General features: G+C 40.7%; 4 protein-coding genes across 8 annotated transcripts; 2 read left to right on the forward strand and 2 right to left on the reverse strand.

Annotated features, from left to right (window-relative positions):
* Positions 1–80: 80 nt before the first annotated feature.
* Positions 81–4,668, reverse strand: LOC115758023 (bcl-2-related ovarian killer protein homolog B). Of its 2 annotated transcripts, XM_030698528.1 has the most exons (4): positions 4,326–4,668; positions 3,490–4,114; positions 789–929; positions 81–724 (listed from the first exon to the last, which is right to left on the reverse strand). In XM_030698528.1, the coding sequence occupies exons 2-4, from the start codon at positions 3,841–3,843 to the stop codon at positions 266–268; spliced, it is 954 nt and encodes a 317-aa protein (XP_030554388.1). In that variant the 5' UTR covers positions 3,844–4,114; positions 4,326–4,668; the 3' UTR covers positions 81–265. The 2 variants fall into 2 exon arrangements, with proteins under 2 accessions (XP_030554388.1, XP_030554387.1); XM_030698527.1 differs by lacking the exon at positions 4,326–4,668 and having other exon boundaries at positions 3,490–4,262.
* Positions 4,669–4,970: 302 nt separating this feature from the next.
* Positions 4,971–19,337, reverse strand: LOC115757864 (bcl-2-related ovarian killer protein). 3 transcript variants are annotated; one of them, XM_030698302.1, is made up of 6 exons: positions 19,240–19,336; positions 18,418–18,614; positions 5,833–6,120; positions 5,624–5,776; positions 5,202–5,510; positions 4,971–5,138 (listed from the first exon to the last, which is right to left on the reverse strand). In XM_030698302.1, the coding sequence occupies exons 3-6, from the start codon at positions 6,100–6,102 to the stop codon at positions 4,974–4,976; spliced, it is 897 nt and encodes a 298-aa protein (XP_030554162.1). In that variant the 5' UTR covers positions 6,103–6,120; positions 18,418–18,614; positions 19,240–19,336; the 3' UTR covers positions 4,971–4,973. The 3 variants fall into 3 exon arrangements, with proteins under 3 accessions (XP_030554162.1, XP_030554161.1, XP_030554163.1); XM_030698301.1 differs by lacking the exon at positions 18,418–18,614 and having other exon boundaries at positions 19,240–19,337; XM_030698303.1 differs by lacking the exons at positions 18,418–18,614; positions 19,240–19,336 and adding an exon at positions 16,451–16,547.
* LOC115757862 lies at positions 8,017–11,442 on the forward strand. Its single transcript, XM_030698297.1, has 4 exons — positions 8,017–8,445; positions 9,493–10,074; positions 10,138–10,310; positions 10,827–11,442. The coding sequence occupies exons 1-4, from the start codon at positions 8,078–8,080 to the stop codon at positions 11,372–11,374; spliced, it is 1,671 nt and encodes a 556-aa protein (XP_030554157.1). The 5' UTR covers positions 8,017–8,077; the 3' UTR covers positions 11,375–11,442.
* LOC115757863 lies at positions 14,147–22,242 on the forward strand. 2 transcript variants are annotated; one of them, XM_030698299.1, is made up of 4 exons: positions 14,147–14,309; positions 19,855–19,951; positions 20,009–20,767; positions 20,825–22,242. In XM_030698299.1, the coding sequence occupies exons 1-4, from the start codon at positions 14,154–14,156 to the stop codon at positions 21,313–21,315; spliced, it is 1,503 nt and encodes a 500-aa protein (XP_030554159.1). In that variant the 5' UTR covers positions 14,147–14,153; the 3' UTR covers positions 21,316–22,242. The 2 variants fall into 2 exon arrangements, with proteins under 2 accessions (XP_030554159.1, XP_030554160.1); XM_030698300.1 differs by lacking the exon at positions 14,147–14,309 and adding an exon at positions 19,480–19,695 and having other exon boundaries at positions 20,825–22,241.
* Positions 22,243–22,622: the final 380 nt, after the last annotated feature.

Below are 22,622 nucleotides of genomic sequence, written 5' to 3' on the forward strand. Positions count from 1 at the left end.
CACCGAAAACGAGCTGTTAACTGAAAAACCCGGTTAAATTCAAACTGATTAAATGAGTTAGTTTTGTTTGTGTAATTTATTTGCTCTATGTGATTGGCACTAAGTTAGGCATATGTACAAAAACAATATAACAAGTATCAATATCGATATCATATCAAACATTAAACAGATCTCTTTACAAGCTATTAAACGACTTTAAGCAGGAATGATTGCAAGTTTATCTCACTGACTACAGGGTACAATTATATCTAAAAACGACCCGAAACTAAAATAACAATGAATACAATTGACAGCCAATACGCTTACAAACATTTGAAACGACATAGGCGCCAGCCGAAATGGTCACAAACAGCGTCAGCCAGCCCAGAAATGTGAATTCACCGACGTGCGGCCTTATATGCTTCTGTAATCCCAGCCAGCCGCCATTGTCGATTAGCCAGTAGACCAGATCGTCCTCAATAATCTCAGCAAGTCCGTCAACCAGGGTCTGCAAGTAGTCATAGTGGCCCTGGCGGACACAGTCAATGGCAAAACCGCCGCAGACGGAAAATATCGAGATAATTTTGCCCCAGGTGATGCTCGACCGAAAGAGATCCTTGGCCACCAGATTGAGCAGCATGGGCGCCATATCGCTATCCTCCAGTTCACCAAAAGGCGCACGTGACAGCTGCCTAGAGACGTTCGTGTAGACGCGCGGATGCATGCGTTCCAGTTCCTCGCCCATCTTAAAAATGGAAAGACTTGTTAATTAGATACGGGATAAACATTAGTTCGATTTAGATACTCACGCTATTGAGCGCTGGAAACACCTCATAGACCACATGTGACGATGGTTCCAATATGTTGCGTAGCCTTTGTATCACCTTCCGATTGAGTACCCCAGCACGTCGTAGTCGCGCTCTGATGTACTGCCCACACAGACACTTGCCCTGGGAAAACAAATAAATATAACGAAGTTCAATTAATAACCAATTCAATTCACATCAAATCGAATCAAATCAACTGATAGCTGCTCCAGCTTTGATCTTTGGCATATGGGGCCATCAGTGCTAAGAGTACACGATTTGCAGGTGTATCCATCAGTTGCTAGTCAAAATTTCCGCCAATTTGGAATCACATAATAATTTATGAATTCTGGAAACACTTCTGAAATACTTTTGGATTTCTTTGCCCATTTGTTTGGGTTTGTCGGCACCGACATTGGGAATTGTTTTTATAGCAGTTTTCAGCTATTCGTGTTAGCTTTTGGCCAAAACAAAAAATTTATGCTTGTCTGGGATTTTGAAATTTTTGCCAATCACTGAACGAGTGACACCTGCTAAATTTCATTCACACATTTTACACACCTCAATATAGTTCTAAATTGAAAGCCGACGTAGCACATTAAATGCAACTCTCGCAAAAATAATATAAACGGAACAAAATCGAGTGTGCTCAACTATGAGATATCCTTTAATAGGTTGTTCACAGTTAACTAGAAAACTGGGTTCGAACTGATCAAGATGCAGGTTCGATTCACTGACTAGTTAACAAGGTGAGAGTTTCATAACCCATGGAAGATCAATATATAGTAGTCTGAACTAATAATATATATTCTAAAATATTTGATTGATAGTTGTAACTGCATTCTATGCTCTCACAAATAATAGTAAAAATAATCTTTATTTTCAAAATTTATCCCTTAAATTGCCCGTTTTGGGCACAGCTACTCAGTACCCATAAATATATATGCATGCAAACTCCAAATAGTTATAGATCGTAAATTGCACACATTTCAGACACCCAAATTATACCCTATTAAATAATCTAATCCGATACAGCAACATTACAGGGTGTTTAGCATTATAATAAAATGAAATATGGGTTTATTATTAACAGTGCGAGCTGTGCAGAAAGCTAAGAAAGTGAAAATATTTATAGGGATGTGGGTTAATCATTAGCTACTCAAAAATTCTAAACAGAACTGGAAGTCTAGAGCTTATCTGGCACTGTACGCCTCACATTGGATGTACACCTGTATTCTGCTACAGATCTATATATATATATATATATATGCATGTGCCTGTGATGGATGTCTGTTTAATTTACAATGTCATGCCGCTCGCAATTGTTATCGAGAGTCGGTAGTTATATATTTTCGCGCAATTACCGTTTGTCATGCCAACCGACTTATTGAAAACAATTAAGAAACTTTGTGTTTTGGCGGCAACTTGACATATGCCATTGCCGAGAAAGACTTGACCTTGGTTAACCCAGTTATTGAAATGTTGACAATGCTGACTATTGGCTAACTCTCCCCAGAAGCGGTTAATCACCCCAGCGTGTGTTTACTGTAAACACTCAATAAGCTATAAATCCATCCAATTTGTTTACGCCACGCACTCTCCAAGCGCCGACATAGTTATTACCGCCTGAAGATATGTTTTTATGTTTCCAGTCCCATCGCCTGCCCGATCCATCAACCCAACTGAACTTGCGGCTGTTACGAAACTTTCCAGCAATATATTTTTTTTTTTAGAATTTCTTTGTTTTGTTTGCAGCTGTTTGGCTAACGTTTTTTTAAAGCGAACTATTTTGTTTACATTATACCAAGGGGTTTTTTTTGAATATATCTTTCCTTTGCTCGTCATCTCAGTTTAGCTTCTAGCATTGTCTTTTATATAGCTTATGTGACACCTTTTAATTAGCTGACCTATAACTGGAAGTTTTATTATGCCTTTTTAAATATATGTAATAATTTGTTGTCATTTACTGTAAGTTGTATTTTATCTCAAAGCCAAGTTATGCAGCCCGCATTCTGCAGTTAACAAGCTCAACATTTTATCAACAAATGCAACAGTTATTGCAGCTATCGCCGGGTCGGGTAAATATTTCTAAATTATTTAATGGCAAACAAAAAAGTGCAAACACTTTTCCACTCAAAATGCAGTCATATTAGGTTTTTATTTTGTTATCAGCCGAGATAAACAAATTGCTAAAAAATAAAAACATAAATAAATAGACCTATATATCTATGTGTATATATTTATATATGTATTTACAGACGTGCATTGCGAGTCTACCCTATAAATTAAACGTCAGCGGCGGGGAGGGCTTATATACCGCACAGCCACGCCCACAACTTAGGTAATTTTCTCAAATTGAATTTTTTTCTAGGTAAACAAAAATGAGACCACCAACTGTTTCATTATTTGCCTAAATTTTAACCAAAATATATTAATGTATAATTTGTTTGCACAGCCTTTTCATATACCCTGTGAATATAAAATGTTGAAAAAACGGTGTCGCAACTAGTTTTATTTTTTTTTTATAATTTTTTAGAAATTAAGACGTGTTGCATGATTACTGATCAACTTTGATTACACAACATATATTTGTAATATTCTCAAATGTGGCTTCGCTAATAAATTGAGCTTGAATACAGGGTATATCGTGGTGCGGTCTTCTTAGCTATCACTTTTTATCGCGCCCGTCTTGTTGGCGACTTACCTGATTAATAATTTCCATTTTGTACTCCTGATAGTTGGTCATGGTGCGTGTGCTGCTCGCCAGCGATGAGGTTGAGGCGGCGCGCGTCATGTGCCCAGCAATTCCCCCTGGCCCGGCTCCAGCACTGCCGCCACTGCCCACATGCACGGATCTGCCATTGAGCGGAGCTCGCAAAGTTTTCCACTCGCTGGCTGCGGTGGCAATGGTGCTGCGTCTATTTGCCGTGTAGATCTCATGGTCCAGCGATGAGGATTTGAACTTGGCCAGCTTGGGGGTCGGTGTGGGTGTTGGGCTTTTGGGGGTGGCGGTGCTGGTGGCGGAAGCAGCTGTGGTCGGTGCCATGGCCATCGTCATTAAGGCGACGTTGCGCAGGCTATGCTTCGCTGCAGCTGGACAATGGGCCAAGCTTAGTTCTCGCTCTTGATCTTCTTATTGCGGCTGCTGTTGCTGCTGCTGTTGTTGTTGTTGTAGCTGTAGCTGTAGCAGCCTCCACTGCCTCCCCTTCGTAAGCTTCAGCTGCATGCAAGTTGTGTAAAAGTCGAGCTTTTAATATTACAGTTGCTTTCGCTGATTGTCGCCTTGCAATGAGCACAGCTAGTTTTGCGCTTTTTTGGAGGTGGTTTGGCTTGATAAAATGTGCAAAACAAAATAAAAAACCGAGAATAAATGTTGCGCGCAAAGCGTAGACCAGGCAAACATACACGAACGGCGCACACAAAAGAAAACAACTAAAAACTTGTTGTTGTTGCTGTTGCTGCTGGGCGATTGATTTTCAAGCTGCCTCTGCTGCTGCTTTCTTTTCGCTTTTGTTTTTGTTGTTGTTGTCTTTATTTTACCTTTTTTTTCTGCGGCGCGTGTGTTTTTATTGTCGCTTCGCTTCACTTTGCTTTGAACTTTTAACCGAGAAATCTACGAAAAAAAAATTGTGCAAACGTCGGGGGATTGCCGCTCCGTCTCGGTCACAAATTTAGCGGCCCCGATGTTCTAACGCGTAAGAGTGTGCGCCGTTAACTCAGCTGCTGCTCGTTTGGCTGCGCTGCCCGCTTTGGGGCCGAGCTCCAAAAAAGCACGCAACCAAAAGCTCTTCAGAGCGAGACAGCTATAACAGCCCTGTCCAATGCGTCTGTCGTGTTTGCATAACTTAAGTATGGCGCCAATTTCATATGGTTTGTGAATTTGCTTAGTTTTATAATAAATAGACTTTTTTGGCATATTGGAACTGACATTGTGACGTAGACTTTCGTTGTAGTGCAATTGAAAAACTACAAATATATCAACAGCAAGCAATTTCGCTAAGTAATTTGAAAACGCTGCATTCACAAAAATATCGATATTTACTATACAACTCTGTGCAATTGCACCTAAATAAATACCACGCGCGGTATTTAGTTTCTTAATTTATGAAGGTCACATTGTCCAACGGCGGGCAACTTTAAAATATCAAATATCAAAGTTAAAATCTTTCCCACTTTTGCGTTTTTAAATTAGCTCGTAAATCGTTGGTATATTTTGGGAATCAATGTGTTGACAATAAAGCGAAAAAACATAAAAAGTAAAATCAAACCAAATACAACACCAATGACCAGCGTTGTCCACTCCAAAGGATTTAGACTGTTGGTTGTGGGTAATACGTGCGTATTGATGCCACTCTGCAACGGCAATGAATAGGTTAGTTACAACCATTTTAGTAGAGTATCCACATTTGATATTACCCATCCACCATTTTCATTTATCCAAGGTACCAGCTCATCTTCGATTACTTCCGAGACGCTCTCCATAAGCTTTGGCAAATACTCGGGATGACCCTGGCGCACACAATCCACCGATAGACCACCGGCTATAGCAAATAACGAGATGACCTTGCTCCACGTGATCTCAACACGGAACAGTTCACGACCCACCGCGCCCAGCAGCAGACTTACAGCATCGGGCGTGTGAAACTCGCCGCCAGGATTGCGGCATATCTGTCTCGCGACACCATTGTAGATGCGTGGATGCATGCGTTCCAGTTCGTCACCTAACTGGGAATACAGATGACTTAATGATAGTTTATAATGTGGTAGTTCGCATACCCTAAATGGTTTTGTTAGCATAAGAGCCTTAAGGAGTAAGTTCTACTGATGCAAATACTCACCACCTGCACCGCTGGAAACACATCTCGCACTATGCCTATGGTGGTGTTGCTGTTGCCCAATATGCTGCGAATGCGCTGCAGTCCCAGCTTCTTGTTAAAGAGTCCGGAACGTCGCAGACGCCGCTTAATATAGTGTCCACACAAGCAGCGTCCCTAGAGGAAGAAGCTAAACATGAATGCATGTACGTATACTTCTTAGATTTTGTTACCTGTGTGATTATGTCCTGGGCAGGTATTTGAGCCGCTTTCCAGCCAATTGTATAGGACAGTTTGCGGGTAACCACATCGCTGACATTGCTCAGACGCCTGCGTGTCATTTCCCGCTGACCCACCTCGAGCAGCGCCGCTGAGTGAAGCGTGGCCGGAAAACTGAATTTGCGTCGGTTCTGGGCCTGAAGCATACGTTCCGCCTGTGTGCTGATCATGGGGAAGCCGTTGCTGAAATTATCGTTATTCGTTGGGAATGAGGTGCCTGGCATGCTGGCACAAGTGAGATCCTGAAAAACAGTTGACAACATTTGACAGGGAATAAATTAAACTGATCGTAACACTAATTGCAGTCATCGATAGCCGATATATTGCACGATATACGATATGCGATATGCGATATGCGATATACGATACAGTTCGTGCCTATTTGGGTTTCATTAATTATTTCGATGTCGTAAACTGTGTGTGGCGAGCGCTGCTCATGTTAAATCAATTAATTGCCATTCGATTTGGCTGATGTGGCAAATTTTTGCGCGTTGTTGTCAATCTTTTGGGTGCCGGTGCCCATGAGAGACTTTTATCTGTATCTGTATCTGTATCTGTATCTGTATCTGTGTCTGTATCTGTATCTGTATCTGTATCTGTATCTGTGGCTGTGGCTGTGGCAGTCGATGGCAACGGCATGCTGGAAGTGGGTTTTAGTTTGGACGTCAAGGCGAAAACCTGCTACAACAACAACAACAGCAATAGCGCAACGACAGCAACAACAACAACGTGAAGAACACAGTCTTGTAGTATGTATAAGCCCCCAGACAAACAATTATAATCAAAAATAATTGCCTCAAATCATAAATGTCATGTTGAAATTGCATTAAATTTATGAATGACATTATTAACGGAGACTTGAGCCGCAAGGCAGAAAAGCCTACGTTAAGCGAATAATTGGAAAATGTGAAGAAGGAACATGGATTAATAATAAAAACAAAAAACAACTAGACAGATGCAAAGTTAAAAAAATCAAGCAACCCATATCATTTGCTCGAATATAAAATTCAAAGCTCCTTAGCCAAAGTTTTTGATGTAAAATCAGCCAAGTACCCTATAAAAAGCACATGCAGGGATAAGCTAACTAAGCACTTTGTGAGCACATCCTTATCCTCATGTTAAATTTTAATTAACAGTGTTGCGAAATCTCTTATAAATATTGCATAGTGCTGCCATTTTCTATATAGTTTGCATTACGTGGCAGCACCGGTATTTTATCAGGCTTTTACTAATATAACAGATGCAACCTGCTTGTATTTCTGTAATATAAACTTGTAAAAATAAAATCTGAAACTTTATATATATATCTCTTAGTTGTGCTAAGGATTTACGTACTAAGACTTACATCTAAAGATGTGTCTAGTTTCTTAAAGCACAATAACAGTCTACAGACCACTCAAAAGAAAAGGATTCTGTTTGTTATATTTAATAAAATAAATTACCTGTAATAAATGTGACTCTCTTAGACCCGAATTTATTTAGCTCAACATCCGTCTTTCTGTGCCCAAAATTTAATGTGTAATTATATTTCCCATAAGTCTTTCATTACCGGCAAAAAAGGCACTTCCCACACAAAAATGACAGACTTATGATGAGATTAAGTCTGAAGTATTTTTAAGCCTTTGGCATTACTCAATATATAACAGTAGGTATTTTTAGTCAGATATATGCATCTTAAGTTTTGTTTTGTTATTGTATTGTTATTGATGACTTTTTACTTTGTGCTACCATCTTTGGGCACATTAACGACGGGCTCGTTAAGTTTGATTGGCGCTCGTGTCTTTTTGTTTTGACCATTTCAAACGGATGTCTGCAATGTGGCCAAAATGTTGTGAATGCGTGTTGTCATTAGTTGTCCGCCGGCGGCATGTCAAATGGCAAATGATTTGTGGATTTGGCACTGGTTGCGACAAGTGAAGTTGACGGAGGATGGCCATAGATACGGGTGTCAAAGTGGTATCGTCTAGGGAGTACTAACAGCAATTAGTTTTTACATAACCTGGCCCAATAAATGCTGCCCCGCCGCATCGTTCGTGATCAAGGAAAGTTGTCACAATCGACACAATACAACAAAATCGTGTGCCTTAAACGCATAGAAAGTAAAGTTTTGGGTCAGCCGAAATCACGATTATCGATTATGCGGCTTTAGCTTATAAAAGCTCTCCCACATATGGCTGGATCAGTTAGTGATTGCACAGAATGTCGCCCAATTGGACGTACTTGCTAATTGTCAGCTCTACTTTGCTGCTGCTTGAACGTGCCTTCGCGGATGTGGCTCATTTCTTTGCGGCACCCTCCGAATTTGGCAGCTATCAGCAGGGACAAACGCCCTTTCAGCTGGCCTTTGCGCCACCTGCTCTGTATGGACCACCAGCTGGCAGTCCTGTGACTCCCGCACCTGTGGCACCCGTAGCGCCTGCTACCACGGAGTTTAATCTGCCAGAGATCATTGAGAACCGCAGCGTTAAGGGTTCCAGCCAGGGACATGGAAATTTTATTCCCCTGAGCCAGCATTACCTTCCACCCAGCAATGAGGAGCGACCCAGCTATGAAATTCCTAAGCCAAGGTTTGTAGAATATTTAAGTGACAGGTCTTAAGCAAGGCTAATCTGATTAAACTTTTAATCCTGCCGCGGCTATCCTTATTGTGTTCATCATTTGCAATCAACACGGCTACAGGTCCAAACTAAAAGGCCGACTTCAATCTTAGCTTATTATTTGTTCAATAATTTCAATTAAATCGTCGTTAAGCTTTAAAGAAAACAAGTAAGAGGTTCTAGTCGGGAGCTCCCGACTAGGGGATACCCTGAACCCTCTTCTTGCAACATCAAATGCATATATATTCTATTTTAGAAGCTATATGTCAAGTTTGGTGACTCTAGCTCTTATTATTTACCGAAATTGCCCAAAAAACAGGATATCGATTTTTATCGATTGCTTGGAAACGGAGTAAGTTATCGATTATCGGAAACAAACTCGATCTGCGCGGGAACTAGGAGCATCTACATCTAAAATTTCAAGTCTAGCTCTTCTAGGACGGACGGACGGACGGACGGACAGACAGACGGACAGACGGACATGGCTAGATCGACTCGGCTATTGATGCTGATCAAGAATATATATACTTTATGGGGTCGGAGATGCTTCCTTCTGCCTGTTACATACATTTGGATTTTGCACAAATACAATATACCCTTGTACCCATTTTTAATGGGTTCAGGGTATAAAAATACAGTAAAAACGATTTGAGGCTTTTACCAAAAATTACTTGAGAAAAGACAACTTAAAGCTGTCACAAAAACGGATTTAAGCATTAAAGAAAAATCTGTCAATATCAAGCCCACATTCAGCTTCCTGATCTCGGGTTTCTTCATTGCGTTTAGTAATTGCAATTAAAACGACTTAAAGCTTAAAACAAGATGCGGCTTAAGAAGCTCACTTAAAGCCCTCTGTTTAAAGGATTTTTAATTGACTTTATAAATTACAATTCAAGTGTTCTATGAAAATGGGGTTTGATACATATCTCGCTTAAAGCATTAATGACTATTTAAACAGCTTAAAGCTCAGAAGCTTTTATATAAGCTTTCAGTACACTCTTTCTTTCCGTTCCGCAGCCATGAATTCGAGGGCTACTATTATCCACAGCCCAGCGCCAGCAGCACCACGCGCATTCCCACGACAACAACAACAACGCCACGCCCCATCATTGTACAGGAGCCCGGAGATGATGATGAGCCTTTGTCCTCACCTGGCTATGATTATAATGCGCCGCAGCAGCGCCCCTCAACGCCAGCGCCCGTCTACTTGCCGCCAGCGGAGAACAGTCCGCAACAGCAACAGCTGCGCCTGCGTCTCAAGGATATGCGCTGCCTGCAGTCGGGCTACTTTCGTGCAGTGCTAAAACTGGACAGTTTTCTGGGTGCCGCGCCAGTGCTGGAAAACGACAACGAGGAAGTGCAAGACAAACATTGCGAGCTGAAGCTGTCGCGCAGCTTTCTGCTCTTGGACATTGCGGGCGCAGACTTTGAGCGCTGCGGAGTGCACACTTGTGGTCAGGACTTGTGTCTGCGTCTGCGTTTTCCGGCCATACGTGGCCTTCGCACTGGCGGCGACTCCATTCTGACGCTGCACTGCAAGACGCAGGAACGCGTGGCGGTCAAGACGCATGCACTGAAAATGGGCGTGGCTAATGATGTGTAAGGCGAGGACTGTAGTGTGCCCATAGGATTTGAGTAATATTTGCCATTCTTGTCGCGCAGGCAGGCACGCAGTGTTGGCAGCCATGCCCATGGTGGCAATCAGAATGCCTTTCGCACCCACGTGGAGCTATTGAGACGGGGCACCAATGGATATACGCGACACCTGGAGAGCAATGGCGCGGTACAGCTGGGTGAGGAGCTGTTGCTGCGCGCACATGTCCTGGCAGGCGATGGTAAGTTTAAAGATGTGTATTAATATAAAAGTTTTTATAAGCACATAACAGTGTTTTGCATGGTTAAGTGAAAGCTCTTAATGCAATAAGGCTGACTTTATCGGCGTTTAAAATTGTTTAGTTTAAATATAGATTTAATATAGCCGAATATAGATTCGGCTAACACCTGAATCCATTCGAGAACTTCTACATTTCTATACACTAAAGCTTGCATATCATATCTTCCTGCCTACTCTTATCGAAGCTTTCTGTAAGGTTTAAATGTAATAACAAAAAATTAAAGCTCAAAAACAAGCACTTTAACATCAAAGCACATAAAAGCTTTCTTTGAGATAAATTTCACATAAAAGCTCACTTAAAGCTCTCAAAGCACATGCAAATTTTTTGTGAGATGATTTGTACTGGCTGTGTGCATTCAGGCTCTCTTAAAGCTTAATGTTATGTCTATGTGTGTGCTTGTATTTAATATTTTAGTGTTTAAACTCGTGAATAGAGAATGAATTCTCCCTTTACCAGGCTGGAACTACACCAAGCTAAGTGACGTGCAGCTTCAACGCATCTCAGCAGCTGGCGAGCTTTTAAATAGCGCCCAGCTGATCACCCCACGCGGCTGTCTGAATCCCGCCATGCAGAGCATCTGCGCGCATGCGCCCAGCCCTGAGCTGCCGTTGGGCCAGCGACTGCAGTTTCGAGCCATCATGTTTCCGGGCATGCACAGCGGCGATGTGCTGGTCATGTCCATGCGCATTACGGCCTGTCTGGAGCGCGAAGATTGCCAGCTAACGGCGCAGGATTGCCAACCAGGTGTGGCACAGAGACGACGACGGGATACTCGGCTGGGTGCCCATGGCAATGGAACAGAGGCATCGGAATTGTCTCAGATAACCTTCAGGGTAATTATGCCGCACATGAGCTCCATGGCGGAGCAGCCGGCAGTTGTCAGCGATTTGGCCAATGCGAATGTGGCTGAAAAAACCAAGTCGATTGCTTTGTTTGGCAGCGTGGGTTTTGTGGTCCTGCTGATGGGTGTGGCCGTAGTGGCGCTTTATAAGATGGGCAAATAGCTTGCCGGAGATAGGGATAGAATTAGGGGCAATATAAGTCAGCTAAGGGATTGTAGATTTTTCTACTCCTAAAAAAAACATTGAGTTTTGTTTTTTGCATTGCCTATATTATAATGTCATTACTTAAATAAATTAAACAAGGCTCTTCTGGTCACCTTCAAACTATATATTTTAGTTCTGGATTTGAAGTGGTTAACTGAAGGAGTTCACGTTTCGCAGATTGAATAACTATTTTAATAAAACTGTCACAGCTTCGATTGTTCGAAAATTTGATTTTTGTAGAAACTTTATTATACTCTTTTAGCGGATATTATAATTTTGACAGAAGAAGATCTTCAATTCCATAAAGTATGTATATTCTAGGTCAGCAGCAGAGTTGATATAGCCTCGCTCGTCTGTTTGTCTGTCAGTTTTAAGATATGTCGGACGACCGTTAAAGATCTAAATGCCCAACGTAAAGTCTCATAGTTAAACGCAGGATGCTAGTAAAGATCAGATAACAATAGTAGAATATCGTAAATAAATAAAGACTCTCTTTTTTTCGAAAAGCTTTAGCGTTCATTCTCAAATCTTTTATTTTCCAATTCTTAAAAGAATGTCTATTATAGATTTTCACTTTAAGCTACATAAGGCTTTCTTTTAACCTTGGCTTACTACGAAGTTGTTTAGTATCAGGTTTCTTGTTCTGTGTTTTTAACGACCCAATCTTCTGTTGTGCTCCTTCTTTTGCCTACCTGATTTCCATATACAGACCCTTTAATGGCTTTCATATGCGTATGATTTTCACTTGGCTCACTTTCCTGGCCATTTCTGATGCGTATCTGAACATGGACCCAAAAAAGCGTTCACCTAATTTCTACCTTCACATTCTGCATCCCAATGCTCGCTGGCAGCTCCATTAACCACACCCATCCACACGCAGCTGCAGCAGCAACTCAGCTGCCACAATCTGTGGCGCCAATCTGAGCCGAGAGCGGCTCCTTGGCCAAAATGTGCATGTGGCAAGCGAACAAATTTGAACTTATCTGCCGAGCGAAATCGGCAGCGGGCAAATGTTTGGCCTGTTTGGAGCTACTAAAACAGAAATTAGCACTTAATAAAATGTTATTTATGTTCATGTCGCATGTAATTGGACGGGCTTGAGAATAAAGCTACAAACAAATCTCAAAACATGGCTCGACGACTGATTACCAAACTGTGCGCAATTCAAAAATTGCGATCTGTCCGTTTTATGGCCAAATGCGAAAACTGAAATTCTATCACGTTTTCACGCTTGGAGCACATTTAATGAAACCAAATACGCAAAGAACTCGCTTTAGCTTTTTGGCTTTGTTATTTGGTGCAATTTGTAGTCATTTCTTATGTTAATTCTCCAATCGAGCTGCAACTGGAGCCCGCACCAGTTGCCATCACGAAGGGGGGTACGAAATTGCGTCCAATTAGCAGCTGATTGATGGCCTAATACATCATGGGGGGCACACAACGTACTACTTCAAATAGATAATAATTATTGGCTTGGGTGTTAGGCGCTTACGTGACCACGTCAACCACACTATATAGTTAACCACACTTTGTAGCTGTAGTTAACATTCATCAAGCCAATTTTTAAGTACCTCTGTATAGTACAGCCATAGCCTGGCCTGATTTTCAAGTCCGCAACCCACTGACTCTCTCTATTAGATAACATATCTAATATATATACTTAATACCCTTGACGATTAGTTATAAGCTAACACATCTAGTATATTAATTTAATACCCTGTTACATAAATAAGAGATGTGCGATTTAGTCGCACGATCTCAGGCAACAAGAAATTTTGAATTTATAAATAAAACTCTTAAGCGATATTTCCTACTAGCGCTTTTGAATATACTAATCCACATTCGAAATTTGCTCAAATTCAAAAAGGATTTTGTCAAGCTTTGTGAAAGAATATAAAACTAGGAAATGTTATTTACCGATCGTTTTGCAACACTGAAACTTGTAATTGTAGAGATAAGTTTAAATATCTTGCAAAACAGAAACAGTTTTGGCTGGTCGCATGACAACAATGTGATATATGTAGATAGATTAAAAACAGAGTGACTAGATCGGCAGCTAAACGACGAAAGCTTTTTAAATCAAGAATATAAATACTTTGGGATATCTAAATTTCTTGAGGCTTTACACACTTCGTTGCAAAATGGTATTAGCTTTAAGGAGCTGTGTTTTAATAGCCCTAAGCCAATTTTTTTTTATTAATAATTCAGTTTATTTTGTTATGCGCTGGAAGCGATCAGTGCCTTCTGATCTCTACCAAGCGAATTTACTATCAAAATAGAGTATACTTATATACAATGTTGTGTAGCTTAAAGGGGATCCCAAGATCCCCATCCATACAAGCTAAAGTTTATAATGTAGTTTTTATTTCAATAATTATTCGAACTTGCGTATTGCTTTATATTGATAAGCTAGAGTTAGTGCTGTAAAACATCGTAATAGATCATGGCAGAGATGAAGTGCTGTTCAATATTGGAGTCTTGAATATCGCAACTTAAACAAAGTCGAAGTGTTTAAGACGCGGCTTTAAACTATATGGTCGAAACGATATTATCTGCGTAAAAAAAAATGTGAATTCTTTTTAAGCCCAATTAGTGAAAAACTGAATTTAATTTCATTGTACATATATCGATATTATTCAACACTATTGGTAAAGTGGACTCTTCGAAAGCCACATAGTAGGCCCCATCACCATTCAAAAGTTTTTGCAGTTATACGATTAATTGTGACATCCGCAAAATGGTATTCGAAACTGAATCAAATTTCGCACGATTAGCGCGATTTGACATCAACATGAAACTGAATCGGGCGCGCGAAATGTTAGAACAAGCCGCGGCAAAGTTGAGCATAATGAAATCATTTGGTTCTCCGGCACGACAATGGCACGATTATCAGGTGAGTCCGGAGTCAGGGAAGGGGTATTTTGGTTGCGTGTTAGCTTGTTATAAGGTCTGTAAATGCTGACCTATGATATTCCCACCGAATGCACATCTGTGGCGCAGAGGCAGCCACATTGCTGATCACATAACTGGCAAGTGGCATGCACCTTATGGTTGCCAGTTTGGGCCGACTCCGGGCTAATTAATAAAACCGACACGTTTTGCGGCACAATCGCATGTGTTCCAGGCACGACCACAACATGGCTTGCAACTACTTTGTCTTTGTCGCAAATGGCAGGCAAAATCTTTACTTAGTGCACATAAATTAAGTGTCGAACATACAGCCGTCCGTTACCCGTCCCAACCCCCCGTCTGTACCCGCCTGTCACCCTTCTTTCAAGTCTCAGCTGGCGCTTAACTTTGTAGTCAACACTCGACGCGGGCTTCGTTGCCCACTAAGCCAACAATTTACACTCTTCCATTCCGCAGCCGAATCGGAGCCAGGCCTAAAAACAATTTTCATGTGTCTCTCGGTCTTGTACTGCTTAAATTAGCGACTACTTAGTGCCCAATTTAGCAATTCCTGTTAAATATTTATGAATGCACTTCAGTTTAGTCAATTTTCAGTTTTCAATGAACAGCAACAGCTACAGGCCACAAGATTCTTTGAATGGGCTCAGGCCAAGATTCCATTAAGCTCGATATTTGATGCTCATTAAGTTATTTGATGATATATGTTCATGAGTCAATCGATTAGGTAGTTTTCGTATGAGTTTCGATTAGCCGAATGAAGGTTTATAAACTCTTGCAGTGGAATTCTGTTGTATGATGCTGGCAATTTGTTGACTTAAGTAGCATATGCTAATGCTTAGTCTACTTATGAATGAATGAATTATATATGTACTCTATTCCTCAATAGTTTATAATATCACAGTAAACTCTAGTAAGTGCATTAATTGGAATAAGTAATCCCTGCAGATCTTGCACTAGACATCATCGATCTTTATTTTGTGTCTAGGCTTTTGATTGAAAATTCAATTTAAGGTTTAAATTTAAAATTCAGTACTTTTGTTCAAGTATTTCAATTTTAAATTTTACTGACACAATTTCAATTATAGGTTTGTTCAAATAACAAGAGCTCTGTAAGGGGATTGTGTATAGTATGGATATTTTCGTAACCCCGAAGATTTAATAATAATATGTAGACATTTGTCCTTCGGTTTTGCAGATATGTAAGAATAGTGAAGTTCGTAAACTAAGTAAACTGGGCTTCATGATATATTGGTTCGATTTTGTTACAACTTTGTATGTCAAGATACCTTGATCAACAAAAAACTTTTCCATCAAGAACCTACATTTCGATCGTTCCGATTGCAGATATATGATATACTGCGCCGATCCGACCGGTTGCGAAATATGCACTGCCTGCAACAGAAAGACGGACCTGTACGAAGTTTCAATACGATAGCTTTAAGTACAAGGGTATTTGATCTGAATAAAAATGACGGAATGTACCTTTTTAACTTAATTCGAATTAAATAGCTAGGAATTTTAAAGTTTAGCTGATTTAAAGTATGCTCAAACCAATCAGATTATCAATCACGATCCCAATCAATCACGCCTTTCCTTGTTGTCTGAATCGCATTCCCATTGGTTAATCAATATAATAAAATCACATCACATCGAATAGTCAACGCCTCGAAGCACTCATTAGCAACTTTTATTAACCAAATGTGTCGCGTGATTTATTTTTTATTTTTACTCACTTCAATACTTCAAATGCGGCCAGTTGCCATTGGCCCGAACGTTAGATCGGGCCACTGCAGCGCCTTAAATTAACGTCAAGCATTTTGGCTAATACAATGCGAGTTTTTCTCTTTTATTTCTATACACGCTCGCAAAGTGAAAGGGGTATATTGGTTGTGCTCAACTTTTATCTATCTGTGCTGGAGACGGCAATTGAATAGCTTATATTGGAATATGTGTTTACTGGTTTGAACCTGTGTGTGGTGATCAAATATTTGAGCCACGCCCACAAGGGCTACAAAATCAGCCCATCATTTTGAGGTTAGAGGCACAAAGTAGCTGCTTTCCCTAAAGATCGATCCGTCGCCCCTCAAGAAAGCATTGACTTAAGTTTAGATGAAGTCCACTTACGTGCTCCTCTATAGATATGTATATTCAGAATTCATTTGGATAGTTGATGTGAGCGTGTATTGTGCAGTCAGTTGCACCCGACTGCAACATTCTCACTTCGTTTTTTTCTTTTTATTGGCTGTTGTTTTTGCCGGCTTGGCAACTCGTTTTTTATTTTCAGTTGGCAGTCACAGATCGCGTCCGAGTCTGATTCAATTCAATTCGAGTTTTGTGAGCCTTTTTTTTATATTTTATTTTAGCATTTTAGCCATGTTAACATTTGTGTTATTGATTTTTTACAACAGTTGACAGTTACGCAGGCGCAGTGGACGGCAATTCCTTCCCACTCTGCACCCCGTAATCAACTGTTTTTTTTCTCGGAATTTCAATATATTTATACACTGCTTTTGGGGTAAAACTCTGTATATTAGGCTTGTTTAATGTTCTCCAGCCACTTAAAAAAGACAGAAATGTGCGGCACGTTCCATTTCTCCGCGCAAAACATGAAAATCTGCAGAACTATTCAGAGTATATAAATAATAAGTTTTGATGTGGACTTTGGCTTAGCTCCCTAAAGGTGGGACAAAAGTATGTTTGCTCATTTGTCTCATTTTCCAAAAGCTGCTTTCCCACCCATTTTTTGAAACAGAGTATGTCACAGTCGTGCGTGTCTGAGTGCAACACTATTGCTTGATTTTTGTCGTCATTTTCTCGCTGACTTTTGCATTTGGCTCTGATTTGGCGCATGACAAACGATTCGAGCAATTTGACTTTCGATTTTTGATTGGTTTATCAAATCGCAGTTCATTAAAATGCCAAAATACATTTAATTGCATTTTTGATAGGCTAAACCAAACAGAGCAAACCACAGAAGCCTCCACTCTGGTCACGGTTCGGATATAATACTTTAAAAACAAAATATTTGTATTTAATCCACGATTACATGCAATTTAGACGCAAATAAATTTGCGGTCGTCTGACGTCTATGAAAAATCATGCTTACTACTAGGCTAGAGGATACCCTGTAATCGGAGCAAGCAGTGCATCAAACCTATTCCTATTAGTCTTTATCCGATTTGGAAGTTTAAGTCTAGGTTTATATATACGTAAGCGCAATCCGGAATATATATATATATTTTGCGTATACAACGTAAATTGCATTACACTCTAATTGTCAACAAGCCTTTTAATTTTTAATAATATTTTATTTTTTATTAGCATAGGGTATATGCACATTAAAAAACAACGTTATGAGAAATTTGCAAAATTTGTGAGTTACAATCGAATGCAGGTAGCTGCAGGTGTTCATATTTTGCGGGGGATCATTAGCTACTACTCGTATTGTCGGGTGGGTGTTGATTTAGCACTTTTTATTTCATACCATCCACGGGCCGATTTACGTCATTCAATTCGAGCGTGTAAAGTTACTGACAATTTGCTATGAGTCTTGTTAATTGCAATGTGGCAAATATTGAGTTGCCTTGGGTGGTGCGGGTGGTGCAGCGGATTGGTGCCACGTATCGAATTCACGACATGGTGAACAACATGAATAATATTCTTTTGTTTGTTTATTAATGGCTATTGAGACGACTTAAGTAGGTGGCAACGGTCAAATACACAGTTGTGTTTAAAGATGAAACATATGGATGTACTTGGCATACACTGAGAGAAAAGTAATCATCTAATATTGTGTAGAATTTCAATTTGTAGTCTATGAATTTACTTGATATCAAAAAGTTAGATAAAATAACGCTCGTTTTAAAAGTCCTAGTTAAAAAAAAACTATGTGGCAACTCATTTTGTCTAAATCGGGCTGCCACCTAACCCATCAAATGTGTGGCAGAAGGGGCGGTTAACAACAAATGTATTTATTGCACTAAAGAAAGTAGAGACAGTAAAATTAATAATAATTTAGCACCAAGATCAAAGAAGAGAAGAAGAAGCGAAATGTAACTAAATAACATGCAAATAGTAAAGAAGCCGTTTACCTCTATGTCAATTTAGGTAGACTCTCGTGTGTTTTCGCACACTGTAGATTAATATTTCAGCAGTTTCTTTCTGTTAAGTATTTGCCGCCTTTGTCAATAAACACTGGTTGTTTAGTAATCCAAATGACGTTGCCCGATTGTAATTGTTATGTGGGTGTGCGCGTGTGTGTATTGAAACGCAGCTCGGTTCACACAAGCTTAACCCACACAAACAAGCGACAAAAAAAAAAAAAGAAATAATTTAATTAAAATAAAGTTGGACTCTTTGTGAGCTATTGGGGGGAAAGAGTGCGTTCAACTTTATAATTTAGCAAGTGGCCTTTGGCTTGGCTGGCTCAATGCGTTATTTACTTCACGTTAATGCATTAATTGGTTAAATAAATGGCCGAGCCGAGCCGTGCCGAGCCACACCAAGTTTTTCTTATCGGCATACGGCATACAATTTCATTGATACGCGCATATTCTCGTTGTTTATCTTTTAGTGTCGGATGCGCAATTTGTGCTGATAATGATTTTGTGGTTTGCCTGTGATAAATGATACGCGAAAGAGAAGTATATAAATATATGCATGTACGTAGGTGTATACATATTTGTATACGAAGACCTGTAAGCTGCGCGCGGTGTTGCATGAAAATTGCTTAATTAACTATGCGTTGCGCGTTTTTGGGGTCTTGAGCATTCAGGGTCACCGTTTTGGCAGAAGGTTTTTATTGTTATCGTTGTTATAAGATACTTTAGTGGCAACGATTTAATATGCCTTATAAAATCAATAATTTAAAACACTTGTTGTATTTATAGAAATGGAACACTTAAGCCACTAACCGATTAAATCTTAATGGAAGTTAAAATTCGTTAAATGCAAGTCGCCGCAGCGCGCAACAGCTTTCAATCGTTTCTCGAGTCGCGTACGTGGTAGTCGAGCGTTGAAAATGAAATGAAAAACGAAAAGGCGCGCCGATTTAACTGGTCGCGCAAGTGTTGGACAATCTTGGGCAAAAAGTCGCTTGGCAGCACTCATCGATTGTTGTGCGATGCATATCGATCTATCGATTGTGTGGGCTGCAGGGTTGCAGAGAGACGCTGCGATTGGCGTCCTCTGATAAAAAAGTGCAATAATTCTTCTCAAAAAGTGCAATAAAACTTGTTTGCAGTTCTCGGCACTTCACAATGTCGCTTACCATAGTCAAATATCGAAAAACAGCTGACGGCATTCTGCCCATAACGCCCACTGTGATATTTAGACCTAAAGTGCAAGTGCAGCCACAGCAAACTGTCAAGGTATACAAACATGCGTTGAAAATATATACATACATATGCTGAGTTGCCACAAACAGCTGTTTTCCGGCAATGTGGCAACCCAATGAACATGTGGTTGTTTTAGAAAACACTTGAATTTCTCTTTGATTTTATTTTAATTTGTATTATCATGCATTACAGAAGGTAGCAGGCACTACTATTGCTCTCGGCAAAATACCTGCCGGAGCTATTATCAAGCCGAGTATGAAACGCGCCTCCAGCAGCGCAACATCTCCAGGTGAGTATGATTTGACTGCTGCATGCAATATTTGCTCACCTAGTCCACATTTCACAGCCGCTCCTTTGGTAAAGACACCAAAATATGTGATGCAGTCGAGCAGCTATGCCAGTGCATCGTCCCCTTCACTGGCCTGGCAAACGTCGTCCTCACCGCTGGCTAGCATTAAGAAGGAATCGTTAGGCGCTGCGATTAGTTCCCTACCGCCCAATACGATTATAAAAGCAACCACTAGACAGCCCGTATCCACGACCAACAGCCCGTTGCCAGGTCATGTAAGTGCACTGGGCACAGGAGCGTCGTCCCCTGCCGCAGCACCTGCGGTCGCCTCCGCGGTGCGTCAGGCTGTTTTCCTGAAACGCGACATGCCACAACGCACCATGCGCAGCATGACATTGGGCTCAATTGATATGGCCCCCACGCTGCATCTGGGCGTATCTAGCGCACATTTGCCACTGTTTAAGCGGCACATTTGTAAATACGCTAATCTGTCGCATCTGGACTGCTGCGTAACGCTGCGAAAGCTGCGTCTGAACGAACCCTTTGCCCTACTCGCCGAGTTCTTTGAGCTGAGCGAGCAAGATGTGGAACAGACATTCAAGCGTACTCTTGTCAAGCTGGCACGCTGCCTGCGTCCGCTCATCCGCTGGCCAGACGCCAAGCACTACTCTGAACGCTTAAAGCACATGCCATTAGCCTACAGAGCCAACCTGCTGCATGTGCGATCGCTGATTGAGTGCGTTGAGACGGAGGTGAGCGAGACGCTCAATTTTGGCTGCGACAGCTACAAGTTTATCCTGTGCCTCAACACGAATGGTGAGTACTTTGCAGACTTTCCGACTCTTCTTTTGATCAATTGTAATTATTTTCCAGGTGTTATTAGCTATGTGTCAGATGCCTTTCGTGGCGACTGCGATGATCTGCAATTGTTTGAGACTTCCAATTTTAAGGACATTATACCCAAGTATTTAACGCTATGCGCGGAGCCAGGCAAAGCTGTTAGACGCTCACCTAAAACCAATACAGATGATGGCCTAACAGATGAGGAGTACGAGGCACAGGATGATGAGCCGAAGCAAATCCTGAGCAAATTTGATGAACAGCGATTGGCTGGCCAATTGGCCAACATGCAAACGCTGTCCGTCACGAATGGCGCACTCACCTCCACACGTGCACCGCAGCTCCAGTTGCCTACGTTGCGCGTCAATGAGCCCGCCTGTCGCACACAGATGCGTCACACGATCGACACGTTGCGAGAGTTCAAGATACTTGATCACTGTGCTTTGCAGCAGACCCCACTGCTCGGTTATTTGAACGAGATGCTGATTGTCGCTGCGGCGCTTTGTAATCTGCAGCAGCAGTAGAGTAGCAAAAGTTTAGCTTAAATTTAAACAACACCTGTTTTAAGGTCGTTACACTCGCGATTATGTACACAATATGTTAGCATTACAATTTAAATTTTGATACTAAATGTTGTATTTAGTCACTTTTAATTACTGTAATTTCCAGCGGCAACAGCAACAGAAGCTGGCACTTTCACATGCCTGCTCTTTGTTGTTAGCACAGCCCTTGATTTACTGTAGCTGTTGCTTGTAGCAATTGCATTTTGTGTATATTTTAATAGCTTTGTATACACTTTGCAGCGGGTCCTATAACTTTGTCACGCACTGAGCAAGACATTCAAGGAATCCGTTTAGTATATTGTACATATCCTTAAATTTGTTTAAGCCTTTAATCATGCCATGTAGCACATATGCGTATACATATCACTATATCATATAGTTTCTTCCATGGCAACAATCGGTCAAATATTGAGTTTTCTTTCGATCAATATAATCAATAACAAAATAACAAATATCAGGCATTTCTGTCAGCAAGGGTATAACATTGTCGGCAACCCGAGCTTAAAAATTCGTTTCTTCTTGCCATAAGCTTCATAAAGAGCTGTGTTTAGTATGCAGTGCAACAGGTTGCCGCGGCTGCTGTTGCTACTGAGGTGGCTACTGCAATTTGACATTGTTGACCTTTAGCAACTAGGCATTGTTTATATTTATGCACACATATATGTATGCCATTCCATGCCTTGTGTTCATATAGTTTCAAGTATTTTATATTTTCATGGCTTACACAACCTTTTCGAAATGGCCGTAGTTGCCGTGCTTTAGACACCCACGAGCTGTGTTAAGATCTATTTGTGCAGCTGTTTGGCGCCTCTGACGTGCGTTTTAAATTGCGATGTTTGCTTTTAATTCCCTAACTGGCAGATGTTTTGAAACTGTCATTCATTTTAGCAAGGCACTTTGGCAGCCAGCCAATCTTTAAAATGTTTGAGAAATCATTTTGTATATTATTGGTTTAGTTGAGGTAAGCAACAATTTATTTTGTATTCGTTGATCAATTGCCAAAGTTGCAGATACTTAGCCACATAAGATAACTTTGCAAAGATCGTTAGTGCTTAACAGACTCCAATAGCGCATTAAGAGCTGACTAATCGCTTTCTCTATTGCAACCTTACTTGCGATTAGTTAACGACAGCATTTAAGTCATATTAGCTATAAACACAACATATTCAAGCATAAAAATACGTGTATATGGTTCTAAGCTCTGAAAGTGTATTCGAACTTCAGCGGAAATAACTTTTATTTTTAAATTAATAACTAACTTCATTTCA

The sequence above is a fragment of the Drosophila novamexicana genome, unplaced genomic scaffold, assembly GCF_003285875.2.
Source record: "Drosophila novamexicana strain 15010-1031.04,08,12 unplaced genomic scaffold, DnovRS2.1 tig00000121-arrow-pilon, whole genome shotgun sequence".
NCBI lineage: Eukaryota > Metazoa > Arthropoda > Insecta > Diptera > Drosophilidae > Drosophila > Drosophila novamexicana.

Excerpts from the sequence above, each read along its gene's own strand:
- LOC115758023 (XM_030698528.1), bottom strand. The coding sequence starts at position 3,843 with ATGACGATGGCCATGGCACCGACCACAGCTGCTTCCGCCACCAGCACC. Across the intron at positions 930-3,489 it reads AAATGGAAATTATTAATCAG|GGCAAGTGTCTGTGTGGGCA; the intron begins GTAAGTCGCCAA and ends TTGTTTTCCCAG. Across the intron at positions 725-788 it reads TGTTTCCAGCGCTCAATAGC|ATGGGCGAGGAACTGGAACG; the intron begins GTGAGTATCTAA and ends TCCATTTTTAAG.
- LOC115757862 (XM_030698297.1), top strand. The coding sequence starts at position 8,078 with ATGTCGCCCAATTGGACGTACTTGCTAATTGTCAGCTCTACTTTGCTG. Across the intron at positions 8,446-9,492 it reads TATGAAATTCCTAAGCCAAG|CCATGAATTCGAGGGCTACT; the intron begins GTTTGTAGAATA and ends TCCGTTCCGCAG. Across the intron at positions 10,075-10,137 it reads ATGGGCGTGGCTAATGATGT|GCAGGCACGCAGTGTTGGCA; the intron begins GTAAGGCGAGGA and ends CTTGTCGCGCAG.
- LOC115757864 (XM_030698301.1), bottom strand. The coding sequence starts at position 6,102 with ATGCCAGGCACCTCATTCCCAACGAATAACGATAATTTCAGCAACGGC. Across the intron at positions 5,511-5,623 it reads TGTTTCCAGCGGTGCAGGTG|TTAGGTGACGAACTGGAACG; the intron begins GTGAGTATTTGC and ends CTGTATTCCCAG. Across the intron at positions 5,139-5,201 it reads TAAATGAAAATGGTGGATGG|AGTGGCATCAATACGCACGT; the intron begins GTAATATCAAAT and ends TTGCCGTTGCAG.
- LOC115757863 (XM_030698299.1), top strand. The coding sequence starts at position 14,154 with ATGGTATTCGAAACTGAATCAAATTTCGCACGATTAGCGCGATTTGAC. Across the intron at positions 19,952-20,008 it reads CAGCAGCGCAACATCTCCAG|CCGCTCCTTTGGTAAAGACA; the intron begins GTGAGTATGATT and ends CACATTTCACAG. Across the intron at positions 20,768-20,824 it reads CCTGTGCCTCAACACGAATG|GTGTTATTAGCTATGTGTCA; the intron begins GTGAGTACTTTG and ends ATTATTTTCCAG.